Source organism: Rhinopithecus bieti, unplaced genomic scaffold, assembly GCF_001698545.2.
Source record: "Rhinopithecus bieti isolate Rb0 unplaced genomic scaffold, ASM169854v2 scaffold_31173, whole genome shotgun sequence".
In the NCBI taxonomy this organism is placed as follows: Eukaryota; Metazoa; Chordata; class Mammalia; order Primates; family Cercopithecidae; genus Rhinopithecus; species Rhinopithecus bieti.
In genome coordinates this window covers 2250857-2266926 of record NW_016813861.1, presented here as the reverse complement: position 1 = coordinate 2266926, position 16070 = coordinate 2250857, and the positions used below count along the sequence as shown (strand labels likewise).

General features: G+C 42.8%; 1 protein-coding gene across 1 annotated transcript in view; it reads left to right on the top strand.

The window, feature by feature from the left end:
• Positions 1–4880: 4880 nt before the first annotated feature.
• Positions 4881–16070, top strand: part of ARFGEF3 (ARFGEF family member 3) — a 189846-nt gene continuing 178656 nt past the window's right edge. Inside the window, exons 1-2 of the mRNA XM_017848989.1 lie at positions 4881–5107; positions 13330–13381. Coding sequence (XP_017704478.1) covers positions 4906–5107; positions 13330–13381 — 254 coding nt within the window. The 5' untranslated portion in view covers positions 4881–4905. The remainder of the gene's footprint in view (positions 5108–13329; positions 13382–16070) is intronic.

The following is a 16070-nucleotide window of genomic DNA, read 5'->3' as shown; positions in this document are numbered from 1 at the left end:
TTTCCTCTTCCTATGGGCTAGAACACAATGTGCCTGGCACATATCTCTGAGACACACAAATGAGAACAACCCTATGGGATGAGGAAACAGTAACATTTAAGGTACCTAGTCACTTAATGATCTCCTGGGACCTGCTGCACCAACGTAGACTACTGACTCAGGGTTTAATTTAAGAGAGAAGTAAATGTCTATGCTTTGTAAACCACTGCATTGTTGGATCTTTGTTAAAACAACTTAGCCTTTCCATCAAATAACATGTATATGTTGCATCATACTGAAGTTACTGATTGTTACAAGGAAAGTACTAATTAAATTATATGAACTCAGGAATGGGATTCGTATTTTTCTATTTGAAAAGCAATCTCATTTGGCATTTTGAAAATGATATTTCACCAAAAGAATTTACATATAGAACTCTTTTTTTGACATTTTAACCTAACTGAATTTGGATCAACAGGGAAAAAGTAACAATATATTTCAAGATGTTTAATATATCCAACACTAACAAATAAATTTTAAGTAATCACTGTGGTTACTATGTGTCCACAATTTTGTAACACATAAAGAGAAAATTAATGAAGACATTTTGAATAGAAAATCATATTAATTATATTACAAGTCTCTATTATAAACTTTAATAATTTCAAAAGAGAAATTTGAAATATTGAGGAAAAAATTGATAAAAGATCTGCTTTCCAAAATCCTGAATCCATATTAAAGCTGATACTCAGAGAAGAAAGTTAATCACTAATACTTTATTTTAATACATTGAAGAATGATTATGTTTATAACCATTTTAGATTAAGATTAAAGAAGACTTTCCATTGCTAAACAGAGTTCACTGTTGTTATTAATAGCATTCACAGCAACTTATTTGTGTGAGCCAGAATTTTAAGCAACAAAATTAAAACATTGGGAAGAAATAGGCATCACAGTGCAAACCACGGTGGTTGTACAGGTAGCATTGTCCTCATGCCCGCAACCTAGAATGAATTTAGGAACAGGCAAGTATGCCTGCTGCAGTGAATGAAATCATACTTAATAGTAACTATTATAGTTAACAGTAAGTACTGTTTTATACCTAAAACTGTTGTTTCAGTTTTTTAACATATCTATACATGTATGTGTATACTGGATGACAATGCAAAGCATATTTTCTACTGTGAGTTATAGAAAGACAGTAGAAAAGTGTTTACTTTCCTTCATAGCCATCGACTGGGTTGCTGATCCGTGTGATTTCACTGGCTCTTAATCCACTGCAACCAGGCTGCAGTCATCATTTCTCCCGGGTCTGGCTTCCACGGCATCCTAACTCTCTCACGTCCATTATATCATTTTCTGTGTTTTATCTTTGTCCTTTCTCTGGATGTTGACCTAGTTGCCTGGATACTACTTTTATTTCATTTTTGTGCCACTTTTTTTAAAAAAATAACACTTCTCATTATAAAAGTAAAATATTTAATGAAAATAAACTCACCCATAAGCCCATCAAAGATAATCACTTAATAATTTGTGTGTACTTTTCATAGATATGTATGTATATATGTATGCATTTTTGAACTTATATATATGTCTACATCAAATATTTAAATAAAATTGGAATCATGTAGTATACAGAAATACATGGCATTTTACAATTTGCTTACTTAAGTATATAGTAAAAGCCACTTTTTTTTTTCTTTTTTCTTTTCTTTTCTTTTCTTTTCTTTTTTTTTTTTGAGATAACGTCTTGCTCTGTCACCCAGGCTGGAGTGCAGTGGCGTGATCTCAGCTCGCTGCAACCTCCGCCTCACGGTTCCAGCGCTTCTTGCGCCTCAGCCTCTCGAGTAGCTGGGATTACAGGCATGTGCCACTACATCCAGCTAATTTTTGTATTTTTACTGTAGGCGGGGGTTTTCACCGTGTTGTTCAGGCTGGTCTTGAACTCCTGACCTCAGGAGATCCACCTGCCTTGGTATCTCAAAGTGCTGGAATTACAGGTGTGAGCCACTGTCCCCGACACCACTTTTTATATCATTCAATATTTCTCTCCTATTCTTTTTAAATTAGAAACAATTTTTTTTCTTTTAGTAGAGATGAGGTCTTGCCATGTTGCTCAGGCTCCTCTTGAACTCCTCAGCTCAACCAGTCTGTCTGCCTCAGCCTCCAAAAGTGCTGGGATTATAGGCATAAGCCAACATGCCTAGTCCCCCACATTATTCTTAAAGACTGTATAATATGATGCTTTATGAATATATCATGGGTTATTTATCTATATCCTTGTTGCATATTTAGTTTTCTCTTTTTTTAGAATTGAAAGACACACTGAAATCCTTGTAGAACGATCCTTATCCATTTCCATAATCACTTCCTTAGGATGAATTCCCAAAAGTGGAATTGTTAGTCAAAGCTATACCTATGCTACATACATATCCAGGCTCCCTCCCTCCAGGAATGTACTACCAAGTTACACTGTGACCAGCACCCAAGACATGAGAGGACCTTGTTGCTCAGCTCCTTCAATAACATTTAAAAAATCTCTTAGTCAATTTGATTAATAGAAAATAGCATCTTATTTAAAAGTTTGTGCTCTTTATTAGGCACTAGAACATTTTTCATAAGTTTATGGGGTTATATGTATTCCCTCCTCTGTACACTGACTTTATATTTATTGGCTTTTTTAAAAAAGAAGGAGCATTTGTTTTTTAATTCTTTGTTAAAGCTTTTATTTTAACAAAGCTATTCAAACTTTATATATCTGACATTATTATAAATATTTTCCTAGTTTGTAGCTTAAGCAAAATTGTTTTTAATTATAAAATAGTAAACACTTTAAAATAGACTAAAAAATATAAATCCACATATAATTAAGAGTTAGAGTTATCGTCTTTTCTTCCTTCAATCCACCCCTCAGAGTGTCATTTGCTTTTTAATTTTGTATGGAACTTTTGACATAAAGGTCTTCAATATTCAGATAGTCAAATCTATTGACCTTTTTTCCTTCAGTTTCTGCCTTAGTTTGTTAGAAATAATCTTAATGTATTAAGATAAGTATATTCAGTTATACTTTCTTCTAAACTTTTCATCATTTAATTCTTAAATTTAATTCTTTAATACATTTGTAATTTATTTTGCTACATGATATAAAGTTGTGATCTATATATTTTTCCAAATAGTTAACAATTTTCTTTAACCCAAGTACGTTATCTGCTGCAGTGTTTTGACTTTTTTTTTTTTTAACCTTTCTGTAAATGATGGCTTCTTTGGGCGTGAGGGTAGTGGTAGAAAGATCCTTGGGGCTGGGACTTTGTAGGTTTTGCCTCCTCAGTACCAAGTGCGCCGAAGGAGAAGTCTAACATCCCCATGTGCTGGACACCCTCCGATGGCACTCCCTCCCCTGGCTGACTCCCCACACCTCGGATCTCGGACTGCTCCTCTCAGCCTCCTCCCTGGGCCATTGCTCCTGTACCCATCATTTGAGAATTAGGGGGGTCCTCACTCCCTCTCTTGTATAACCTTCGTCAAACTCGAGGCATCAACAACTCCCTATATTTACCACCCTTCAAATACTGGCATCCCTCCCAGAGCCCTATCCTGAGTTCCTGTCCAAAACAACAACAACAACAACAACAACAAAAAACACCTACAAGTATCTCATTATCATTTCAATCTGAACGTATTCAAAACTGAACTCATATATCCCCCCAGTCCAAAACCCCCCCTTTTTTTTTCTCCCCTGGCCCAGTGCATCAGTTGGTAGGTGCAGAGGACACCTGTGCCAAAACCCTTTTTATCTCCTCTTCTTTAACTTAGAGAATAGGGCCACCATCCTCCCAATTTCCTAAACAAGAAACCTGGAAGCCATCCCATATACGCCGTCTCTCCCCTATTCTGTCATTAAATCCTATTGCTTCTACCCTTCAATATCTCTTGACATACTTTCCTTTATTCCCCTCCTACCCATCCTTGGCCTACTTGGTTTCTAGATTCCTGCAGAACCTTTGTTCTCCCAGCTGCCAGTGTGCCTCTCTGCAGTCCATCATCCTCACTTCCACCACAGAACATTTTCAAAGAAAAAGGAAACACGGAGTGCCCTGTCACATTGCCTTCCCCACCGCCCGCGTGAGACTCCTGGGGCTCCCCGTTTTCATCCCAATGAGAGGCCCTCTGCTGTGGCTGCCCTTGTGCACACCATTTTTCAGAGGGCAACAATTCAGCACAAGAGAGGACGGGAAGAGGAGGGGAGAGAGGTTTTTGAAAGCGGCTTTGGATTCAGGACGTGTTTGGAGACCCATTCTTGGTCTGGGAAGTAACTCAGCCTCTCTGGGCCTGGTTTCCTGGGGCGCATCAAGTTCTACCCCAGTCCCACCTCAGCCCACCGCCCCGCCGCGTGTTGAAAGCTTGACTGGAGGTTCCCTGCAGGCAGGGGCACAGTGTATGCAACGCTGCACAGGGAGTGGCCAAAAAAAGCTATTTGTGACTGAACGCAAGAATTTTCTGGTTAGCAGACGACGGGATGCAGCGGGCGCGGCGCCTGCACCACGCTGGGGGTCCGGGTGTCAGGGCTGGGCTGCTCCGACTCCGCCCGCGGCCACCGTCGGCGCAGGGGGTGCGAGGACCGCGGGGAGGCCCCTCCCCGCCTGCTTCCCGCCGCCCGCTGCTGAGCAGGCGCTCCCTCCTGGCGGCTGGCGAGCCAGCTCCGGACATCCGTCCCCACCTTTCCGCGAAGCACGGCGCCCGCGGGGCCTGCCTCGGCGGTCAGGTCAGCGGCCTCCAGCCTCACTCTCCAGCCCCAGCCCGCCCGCGGCCTTGAGGCGGAGCGGCATCCTGGACCAGCGGGCGGGCGGCGGGCGGGGCGCGGGCTGACGTGGCCCGCGGCCATGGAGGCGGGGGCAGTGATTCATCAGCAGCAGTGGCCGGGGAGGCATGGGGCGCGCGCGGCGGCCTCCTAGGCGCCCAGGGCCAGGCAGCGGCGGCGTCCCCGGCCCGGCTCGCCCGCGCTTCTCTCCCTGTGGGCGGCGGCCCGGCGCCTGGAAGGTCAAGATGGAAGAGATCCTGAGGAAGCTGCAGAAGGAGGCGTCCGGGAGCAAGTACAAAGCCATCAAGGAGAGCTGCACCTGGGCCCTGGGTAAGCGCCCGGTACCTGTTCGCCGCGGAGGGAGGGCCGCGCGGCCGGGGCTGAACCCGCGCCTCCGCGCGTGGGGCTTTCGCGGAGCGTCGGTCATGGGTGCCGTTCGCGCGATTGCGAGAGCCGCCTCGGGAAATTGATGTGGGATTTGAGAGTCTTGGCTCGGGCGTGGACATCAGCCGCCTCCCCTCCGGTCTCTTTCACTCTCCAAAACCTTCCCCGGGAACCGCTGTCCTCCCCTCCTGGCGGCCCCCTTCTCCCGGTCCCGACGCTGGGGACGATGCTTCCCCATCGCCGAGTTAGGCAGGACCCGCCCGGAGCCGGTGCGAAACCTGGGGCCTGATAGCGAAGCGCCTCTAGGGAAGAGGGAAGTTAAACCAACAACCCCGATGTCGAATCCTTGGCGAGTGGAACCAGGAAGGAAAGGCTTATTTAGTTTGGTGTTCCTGATAGAGGTCAGCTTGCTAAGTGTTAGCTTTCATGGTTATTGCACTTGAAAAACAACATGCGGGCGGGGATCATGTTACCTCTGCAATTCTGTTGTGGTCTGCCCTTCAGACAGGTGGGATTTTAGGTTTATGAGCTGTGCTAGCATTGAAATAAGTTCCAGGGAGCAAATTTGTGTTTCTCTTCAGACTCAGGTTGCAGAACTCAGCAGCGGAAAAAAACGGAAAGCCATTTCAATTAGGCTGGGTTTGGGCAATCAGAATGGTCAGAATGGTAATGCATATAGTTCAGAAGCATACTTCGGGTGGTGGTGCTGCTTTCTAGAAAGGAAAGGCCAAGAAGAAGCGAGCGCAGCTAGCTCTGCGGGCTCCTCGCTTTGCCTTGCCGGAGCCTGATGTGATGTCTCAGTTGCCACTCAATTGAAAAATGAAGTTGACTCCCTTTCCCTTGCAACCAAGAACCATCACTGTCTGTCATGATACTGTGTGTGCGTTGATGCAGCCTGAGATAGAGAAGAGCCTTTAGCAGGCTTTCCACTAAATGTAAAATTTTGAGTGGTTTAGGTGACTCTTAATATGTAGATGATCTTAATTCACATGTTTGGGTGTGTGTACAGACAATTATAGCAGCATCTTTTTTTTTTAAACCTGTGCCTATCGTCACAAAATTGTCTAGAATATTGCCTAGGAAGTTTGTCTTGTAGGTAGAACCAGCACTTGACCATTTTAGCTTACTGTTAGAGAAAAATGGACCAGAAATCTGAGAGAGCAGCAAGGCTCTTAAAGCCACAGTACTATTTTTGCGTTGCCATTGTCATTCAGCAGAGTGGTTCAAAGCTAGATTCCAAAATGCCTCTAATGAAGGGTCACAGATGGCTGGGTAACATGATAAAGCAGGGCCCAATTGTGCTTTAAACATGCCATTCCTAGCATTCGTTATTATTTTGCTGCAAATTAGGCAGAGTTAGATAAACAGGGAGGAGGAGATTAATCTAGTATTTTAATAAGTTTGAATACTGACATCAACGTCTTATTAAGTTAAACCACAACGTTGCTGAGTTTAGGTCCTTTAAAGCCATTGGGGAGGCTGAGCATTGAGGCAGGTAGATTATTCGAGTCAAGTCTGAAAAAAACCAGCCTGAGTGGATGTGCTTCCTTTCCCAGTGATTGTTCTGTAATTAGCAAGACAAGACAGAAGTGCATGAAATAGTTAAATAATAGTGCAGGGCATTCATTGTGCAGTTGGATTGACCAAACCAGCAAAACAAGTCAAAGAAGGGAGGATAAATATGGGGCCCATGGATTGGGGGAGAATTGGTGTGAGCTGGTGGAGCTTTTGAAGCAGATTTCACTTGAAGAATGGGGAAGCTATGACTTCCTTCTTTCCTTTGCTTCTTTATTTAGCAAACATTTATTAAGACCTCCCTGGTACTGAGCAGTGGGATATATGGATGAATAAAATGTCCCCTATAAGGAATTTGTTAGAAGAGCATGCTGGAGACATGAACAAAGGCATAGAGACAGGTTTTCCTGTTGTCTTTCCCACTCCAGTCCATTTCCACTGCCCATCACTGTTTAGAATACAAAACACCTGTCACTCTTCAACCCCCATAATTTATTTCTAGATTAATGTGTAAATTCCTCAGAATGCTCTTCAGAATCTAGCCCCAGCCTCTGTTCTTGTCACTCCCCAACCAAGATTCAACCATCTAGTGGCAGTCAGCTGCAGCACTTTGTTGAACATGCTGTGTGGCACACTTCTCTCTTTGCCTTTGCTCATGCTAGTCCTTCTGTCGGGATTCCCTTTTCAGAATGTGCAAGGTCCAACTTGTTTAGGAAACATTCTCTGAGCTCCTCAATAGGATCAGTTGCTTGTCTGGCTTCAGATCCTTGCCTTCATGACTCTCTTAGGGTACCTACTATTTTGGATAGTAGTTGATTGTGTGCACAGGTAGGCTCTTATGGGCAGTATAATTGACAAATATGTTGGGTGCAAGAGACAAAAAAACTAGTTTAAACTGACTTACACAAAACAGGATTTATTTACTCCTTTAACTAAAATACCCCTTGCAAGAATAGCTGTGATTTAGGAATTAGACACTGTTTCAGGGATCTTGTCCTGCTCTTTGTGGGTCCTGCTCTTTGTGGGTTGACTGACATGCTCTGCATGGGTCTCCACGGTTTTGGGCTCATGAATCAACACACTTAGACCATTTCATGAAAAGAGGCAACAATAAATTTAGACCATCCCAGGAAAACAGGGCTCATCCTCCACTTAGACCATCATTAAAGGGAAGTTATCTCTCACTTAGACCCTCATGAGAGAGAGGGGTCATTCTCCACTGAGACCCTTGTGGAGAGAGGGGTCATCCCCCACTTAGACCCTCATAGGAGCAAGGGGCCATCCCCTACTTAGACCATTGTGGGAGAGAGGGGTCATCCTCACTTAGACCCTCATGGGAGAGAGGAAGCATCCCCCTCTGGGACCCTCATAGGAGAGAGAAGTCATTCTCCTCTGAGACCCTCATGGGAAAGAGATCATCCTTTACTTAGACCCTCATGGGAGAGAGGGGTCATCCCCCACTGAGACTGAGACCCTCATGGGAGAGAGGTGTTATTCCCCCACTGAGACCCTCATGGGAGAGAGGGGTCATCTCCCTCTGAGACCCTCATGGGAGAGGGATTGTCCCTTACTTAGACCCTCAGGAGAGAGGGGGTCATTCCCCACTGAGACACTCATGAGAGAGAGGGGTCATCCCTCACTGAGACTGAGACCCCCATGGGAGAGAGGGGTCATCTCACTCTGAGACCCTCAAGGGAGAGAGGCATCATTCCTCACTGAGGCCATTTTGAGATAGATGATCGTCACCATATTTAGATCATATCAAGAGAGTAGACTTTTCCAGTCACTCCTGCTCGATCCTTGGTTTCCCTTGTTCTCTTTGTCCTGATGGTTCATGTGAGTATCCTTGAACCAGTCCTCTAGTCAAAGAATGGAAGGGAATAACTTCTTTAGGCCTAGGCTACAAGTTCCACTGAAATTCAGAGCTGGGGAAAATGGTTTCCTGGAAGTATAATTAGGATGCTTCTTCAGAAGCCAGGGGAACGGACACTGGTCAATCAAAACAATACGTGTCAACAGTGTAGTGAGCTCTTTAGTACAGGGACTGCCGTTTATGCTTCTTTGGTTGCTTCTGCACCTATAGTGGAAGGCAGACATTCAATAAGTAAATCAATACTTAACTGCTTGCTTGAGTTTTAAATAATATTCATCTTTTTCTATTTATAAGAGTTATATATGTTCACTTTAGAATGTTGCAAATAATGGAACCACATAAAGAAAAAATTAAAATAATCTGCAGTCTCCCTATCCAGAGATAACACTGTTGACATTTTGGAGTCTTTCCCTTTGCAAAAGGTCATAGCACATATGGCATATTGTCGTGTGTTTTTTAACTTTAGCATCTTCTTCTACTTTGTCTACTTTGTCATGATACTTCTCTGAAAATCAGTGTTAATGGCTGTAGAATAACTAACAAGGCATATGTATGTATCTTCTCTTTAGTTAGTGTTACCTGGTTGGTTGTTTTTGTTGGTGAGGAATGGCCTGGCCAGGGAGTAGAAAGGAATGAATTGGATAGAGGGTTGGCTTGGGGAAAGGCAGAAAGAACTTCCGGAACTGGCAGTCCTGGGGGCTTGTGAGCTAGGCTGTGATGGGATGAAATAGAATTGCAGAACAGGAAAGTTGGAAGCAACCAAGTCCTACTTTTAGTATTTTATGTCTATCAGGGACCTTATGCAGAATAGATGTGGAAAATGGAGTAGCGAGGAAAGAAACTAGAGGCACGAAGGCCAAGTAGGAGAAGAGGGTACATCTATCCAACCAGCAGCCTTCTCTCTATCTACCCACCTGCTTTTTCTTCCAGCCACAGGTTATTACTTCACAGCCAAACTCCCTAAAAAGTGTAGAAATTGTATGTGTGTTCTCATCTTCTACTCCGTCTTCATGTTGCTGTCATATGCCTTTCACCTCCATTATCCCACCAACTCACAGTTACTGAGGAACAGTAACATACAGCCGTCCAGCTGGCAGACCATTCTCACTCCCATCTCACAGGTCCTCCTGGTGACACTAGACACACCTGGGCACCTGCTTTACCTTGACTTCTATGACCACACCCTACCAGCTCTATCTTGGTTCTTGAGCCACTCTGTCTCCTTTGACAGCTCCAGATTCTCTCCCCAGCTGTAAATATTTGAGTTTCTCAAGGGATAACTTTGAGCCCTCATCTCTTACTCCCAGCTCTTCTGGAGTTGAACACACACATACCCCTGGCTTCAGCTCCATTTCTGTGAATGTGATGCCCACGTTTATATCACTAGTCGACACCAGTGCTCTGAAACCCACACCCTGCAACATAGCTACCTACTGAACATCTCCACCTGAATGGCTCACAGGCACTCAGCTCAACAAGGCTCAAAGTGACCTTGTGCTCTTCCCCACCTCTACCTCACTGCCAAATCTCACTCACCTCTGGTGTTTCTAAATGATCAGTTGATGTCATCACCTGTCCAGTTGCATTAACCTGAAATCTAGAGTCATCCTTGATACATTTCTGTAATTTGCCATTTTACCTAGTCCGTCGCCCAAGCTCTACTCATTTTTACCTCCTAAGTATATGTTAAGGCTATCTACTTCTTTCTACCTCTGTTGCCAGCTCTCCAGAATAAGCTGCCTTCTCTTTTGATCTGGACTTCTGCAACAGCCTCCTAACTGCTGCTTCCTTGTCTGCTCAAGTTCTTTTTCCCAAGTAGTGTCACCTTGGAAAACCCCGATCTTTTCATGACATGCCATGTTAAAACACTGAATAGCATCCCATTAGGATAAAAACAAAAGTCCCTAGTGTGTTCTGTCCACCCCTACATGGCCTGGCTCCTACCTGCCCCACAACCTTGTCCTATACCACCCTCATGAGAGAGAGGAGCATCCCACATGGAGACTCTCATGAGAGAGAGGGGTCATCCCCCTCTGAGACCTTTATGGGAGAGAAGGGTCATTCCCCACTGAAACCCTCATGACAAAGAGGGGTCCTTGCTCTCTGAATTTCAGCCACACTGATCTTCTTTCAGTTACTCAGCTACCCTGTGCTCCCTCTTACTTCATTAATTCAGCAAATATTTGGTGAGTACCTACTACGTGCCTGGTACTGTTCCAAGTGTTAGGGATAACATGGTGAGCAAAACAGGCAAAAAGATCCAAGAGTTTACAGACTCTTGGAGAGATGACAGCCAATAATCAAGATAAATAAATAAAATATACATGACAGCAAAGAGAGTGATAAGAGCTAAGAAAGGGAAAACATAAAATGGTGAAGAAGATAGGAGGTGCTTGGAGTAAAGGGGGAATTGCCATTTAAATAGGGTATTCACGGAAAACCTTACTAAAAGGGAGGCTCCTAGTTGGGAAAACATCTATCTGGTGGCTTCAGGGAAGAGCAAGGAGTCAGGGGGCTGGAGCAAGGGGAGAGAAGTAGGAAGTGAGGACCAGATCATGAAAGTCCTTGTTGGGCTCTCTAAGGATGAGATGGGGGGTCATTTGGGGTGGAGGAAATGCTGTCATTTGGGTCCTGACAGAGTCTCTCAGGCTGCTGTGTTAAGCAGAGACTGCAGCTTCAGGGGCAAGCCCAAAAGCTGAAAGCTCAGGACAGAGGCTGGTATAGTCATCCAGGTGATAGAAGGTGGCAGCTAGGACTGAAGTGGCAGGACAGAGTCAGGGAAGATGTTGGGATTCTCCAAGCATTTCAAACTTATTATTCACTCCGCTTGGAGTGACCCTCCTTATCTACTTTAAGTAAATCATTTATGGTCTCATTACCCCCAGCAGGAAGCCCTGACCTCGCAGTCCAAAGTAGGACCTGCTTTTCTACTTTTGCCTGATTCCCTGTCTTTTCCTTCCTGGCATCTATCATGCTTTGAAATGAGAATGTGCACTCCATGAATTCACGTATCATGTCTGTTCTCACCACTGGGTCCCTAGCCCAGGACCTGGTCCAGTATTTAGGGAGAGAATCAAAGAAGGGAGACAGGAATTGGCACTGGCAACTAAGAACCGTGTCAGGCCCTTTATGATCATGATCCTGTCAGTTCCTCACAAGCATCCCAGGAGGAAGGTGTCATTGTCTTCTTTCTAAAGATGAGGGAACTGAAACTTACAGAGGATAAGTGACCTGCCCCGATCCCACGGCGTCACAAGCTGGAGCGGAGCTGGACTGGAACCTGGTTAACTTTGCTTTCGTTCTTGATGCTTCCATGGTGCCCTCTCCCCAGCTACCATTCTGTCATGGGTGCTTACCGCAAAGCTGCAGGCCATTTTCTCCTTGACCTTGACCTTGGATGCTCTTCGCCTTGGGTTCCACACTTATCCCATGTGCCTGGGAGTCTCACTGCACTTAGAGGTGTAGTTTCACAGTCGCTGCTGTGTGACTGCCTTTTTTCTTTTCCTTTTCTTCTAGCTTGCTCTTAGCCTTATAGAGCTGGGCACTGTTACCCAGCCTTAGTTGACTATATATCCCTCTGTCCTGTGGGAAAACCATGCTGATCTGGTTGTTCACTGTCACTGCCTCTCCTTGGGCAGCAGCATCGGCTTGTCCTGAGTGCCAGTCCCTGCTGTGCTAAGTGGTGGGGTGCGCTGGCCTGTGTGGCCTTTGAGCTGCTTCCTGTACCTGCATCTCAGGGCTTCCCTTTCTTGTCATCCTGTCTTGTCTTAGGTATTGACTTCAGTCCTATTTTCCTCCATTGGCCTTGTCTTCATGATACCAAGAACCCTGCTGAACTCATCTTTCTGTTCTGCTGATTGTCTTTCTGAAATCCACTCTTTTGCTCCACTGGCCACATCAAGCCCAGATCCTATCAGGCCTGTCCTTAGCCTTGAGTCTCTGATATATATATTTCATGTTTGTTATTCTCTCTGATCTCTGAGCAAGGTGGGAAGAGACGTTTCTCCTTCCCCAGTGAAAATAATTCAGATAGACAGGGCTTGCTGACTCTTAGGAGTGAAGAAAGGGGTTAACACAATTTGAGCTACAAGACTGGAGACAAGTTGGAAGGATTGAAATAGTACAGTTTTTTGGGGAAGAGACTGGTGAGCTTTTCATTATCTCTAAAATTGGAGGCATCAATAGTGTGAAAAATCCACAAACAGTGGTAAAGTGTTGAACATCCAGGTTGGATTAACGAGATTTGGATGTGAGCCTTCCAATCGATATCCTAACTATACTGTAATTAAAAAAAAAAATTTAATCTAACATGTCACAAATGTGTGTGAGAATAATGAGATGTTGTATAAGTGCTTTGTGAATTTGAAAGTCTTTCACAAGTATGAATTATTTTGTAAGGATATTGAAACAGTATTTCCAAGGACACAGCTCTTCTTTCTCTATTTTTATTACAAGAATATAGTATCTTAGTCAGTTGTAACTAGATTCAGTGGTTCAGATTAGGAATTTAACTATTTGTTCTTCATCTGTATAGGGAAATGTGCCCTAATTTTTAACTTTTCCCTCCCCAGTAGTTTGCAAGGTCCAGGGAAATCTCTGGGACTCTCAAGGGAAAAGGATTTTAAAATATGAAAGATGTGCATGCAGATAATTGAGAATTGACTAGTTTATAATTAGAGGAATTCCTGGGGAAAAGAGAAACTAACAGAGAAATTCATGTACAGTGTATATTCTCAGTGTTTAAATATTTATTTTTAACTTTGTAATTTTTCTTTTGCAGAAACTCTGGGTGGTTTGGATACCATTGTCAAGATCCCTCCACATGTACTGAGGTAGGACATGGACATTGTATAATATCACAGAAGTCAATATTGCCCATTGAAGGCCCAGATAACCACATTGATTTACAGTGTGTCTTAGTTTGTTTTGTGCTGCTATAATGGAATACTACAGACTGGGTGATTTATAACAAACAGAAGTTTATTGGTTCATGGTTCTGGAGGCTGAGAAGTCCAAGATCAAGGGGCCACATCTAGCGAGGGCCTTCTTGCTGCATCATCCGAAAGGTAGAAGGACAAAAAGAGGGTGGAACAGAGAAGAGAGAAGGGGACTGAATGCACCCTTTTCTAACAAAGCCCCACTCCTGTCATAACCGCATTCATCCATTCATGGGGCAGAGCCCTCATGGCCAGATCACCTCTCATTAGGCCTGACGTCCCAATACTGTTGCATTGGGGATTACGTTTCCAACACTTACTTTTGGTGGGGACACATTCAAACCATAGCATAGCATTTTACTTGCTGACTAAAGGCTTTCTTGCACCCATGAGCTGGGATATTTCATGAGGTTAGCATGATATGAACCTAATTGCATTCGCTTCACCTGTCTGTGGAGGGAATGAAATCAGTGACCTAAAGGAACCAGTCATGGAAGTCCATGGTAAAAGGATCAAGTTGGTCAAGGAGAGACATGATCAAAACGTATGTGAAGGAGTAGGAAGAAAATTGTACTCCCTCTGATGGGGATGCACCCCTATACCAGGTAGTGTGGATTTAAGCTCTGTTTGGCAACCCTGGATGAACATCATCTTACCGGTTGTGAAGTCCACAGCCAGATGCAGCAGCCCAGAGATAGGGAGCCTGTTTCCCCACCTTGTTCACCTCCCCCTGTGCCTTCCCCCAACCCTCACTGGGGAGAAATGCCTGCCCTCTGTAGAAAATTGGAAAGAACAATAGAATAAAAAAGAAAGTTGTTCATAACTTTATCACCTAAGGATGATCACTGAAAAGTTTAATAGATTTTCTTAAATGTCTTTTTCTATATGCATATATTTTTATAAATTAATATAAAATTTTATTCACGACTTTGTTGCCTGCTTGGTTTTTTTTACTCAATACCATATAGAATATTTTCTAATGCCAGTATATGTTCTTCAAATTAAAATGTTACATATACTTCCATTATATGGCTGTAGCATAATTCATTTAGCAGTTCCTGTTGTTTAATAACATTTGGGCTGTTTCCAGGGTTTTCTTTGAGATTATAAAATATATTGGACCATAACCCTTTGTTGAGTGTGGTTTCTATGTTCTCAGCATACGGTGATTAGATATTTTCTCTCTTTTTAAGTAGATTGAACAAAATTTATATTTCTATCTTTTTAAAAAATTCATTACTTTTCCTGTAGTAGCTGCATAAACCTGTAGGTTTACATGTTGTAAGGGAATCTATGTGTTAAACTAAGTACATTTTTGTGTGTACAAAGCTTATACATGAACAGAATGTTTGGCAACAACATGTTTGTCTAGTGGAGAGGTGGTACAGCTGGAGTGTCCAGAGCATAGGAGGATGTGAGGACTTTCTATGAGCTGTGAAGGCATGGATAGTTTAAAGAAGGCAATTTCCTGGCTCCGAACTTCTCTAAGTTCCGTTTCTTAAAACTGATTTGCTTCAAAACTGACGTTGCCACGTCTCCTTTTCCACCTCACCTTTTACGGTCACTCTGCTCTTGCTTGACAGAGAAAACCACACCTGTTACCCACCTGTGTCTTACAGTAGTGTGTCGCCCTGGGGTACAGAGATCTTGTCCCACCCACAAAGAACTATGAAAATACTAGTGTCCATACAGGTAAAGGGAGTGATTATAACGACCAAGAAACACATCATTTTTCAAGTTAGGTAGTTTTAACTTCTTGACTTTCAGCAATATTGAAGGAACTATAAGATGATAGATGAAAAGATTTTTTTTGATGATGTCTCCTTCATTCCCTTATTATTTATGTAAACAAGGTTTCTTACTACTTACAACTATAAAGGTAAAGAACTGATACGGAATTTGTGCTAAATTCTACCTTATTGTATAGCAATAAAAAATACTTCTCCATAGGCATATGAACTAGCTGGGGGAAATATAAACAAACTCCATTTCTTTAGAAATTTATTTTTAATAAAAGTATATTTTCCATGCTAACCATATTGACATTTGATAAATAATTATTAATGTTCTTTGGACCAATTTTGTGCATTAGTAATGATTGCTTATAATTGAACATTTTAAAGCCTTATGGTTACAGGAAATATTTTAAAAATTACTTTATACATACTTTTTCTTAAGAGAGAAGTATAGTATGGAGATGAATAAAAGGCTTTCTAGCATTAAAATATATTGGAGAAAATTATTTGGGGAAAATGGAATGGAAATATAATAAATTCAAGGAGAAAAATAACAATACAGCATTTTTTACTGTTAAAGAAGAGTTTGTTCACCTTTTTTGATGGATGAAGATGTTTTTCAAATTGCTGTCATATTCACGAGATAAATTTCGAGAGTGATATGTTTTAATTGAAAATTTTAATAATTCCAGTATTCCAGAATTACAGCCTTCACAATTAAAATTATGATGAAAAAATTTGAATGCTAACTTAAAACACGTGAAAAACAGAATCTTAACCTTTTCTTAGTGACTGTTTGTAAAAGAGTTTGATAAACTCTGCTCTAAAGGTGGTTTCCTCATCCAAAG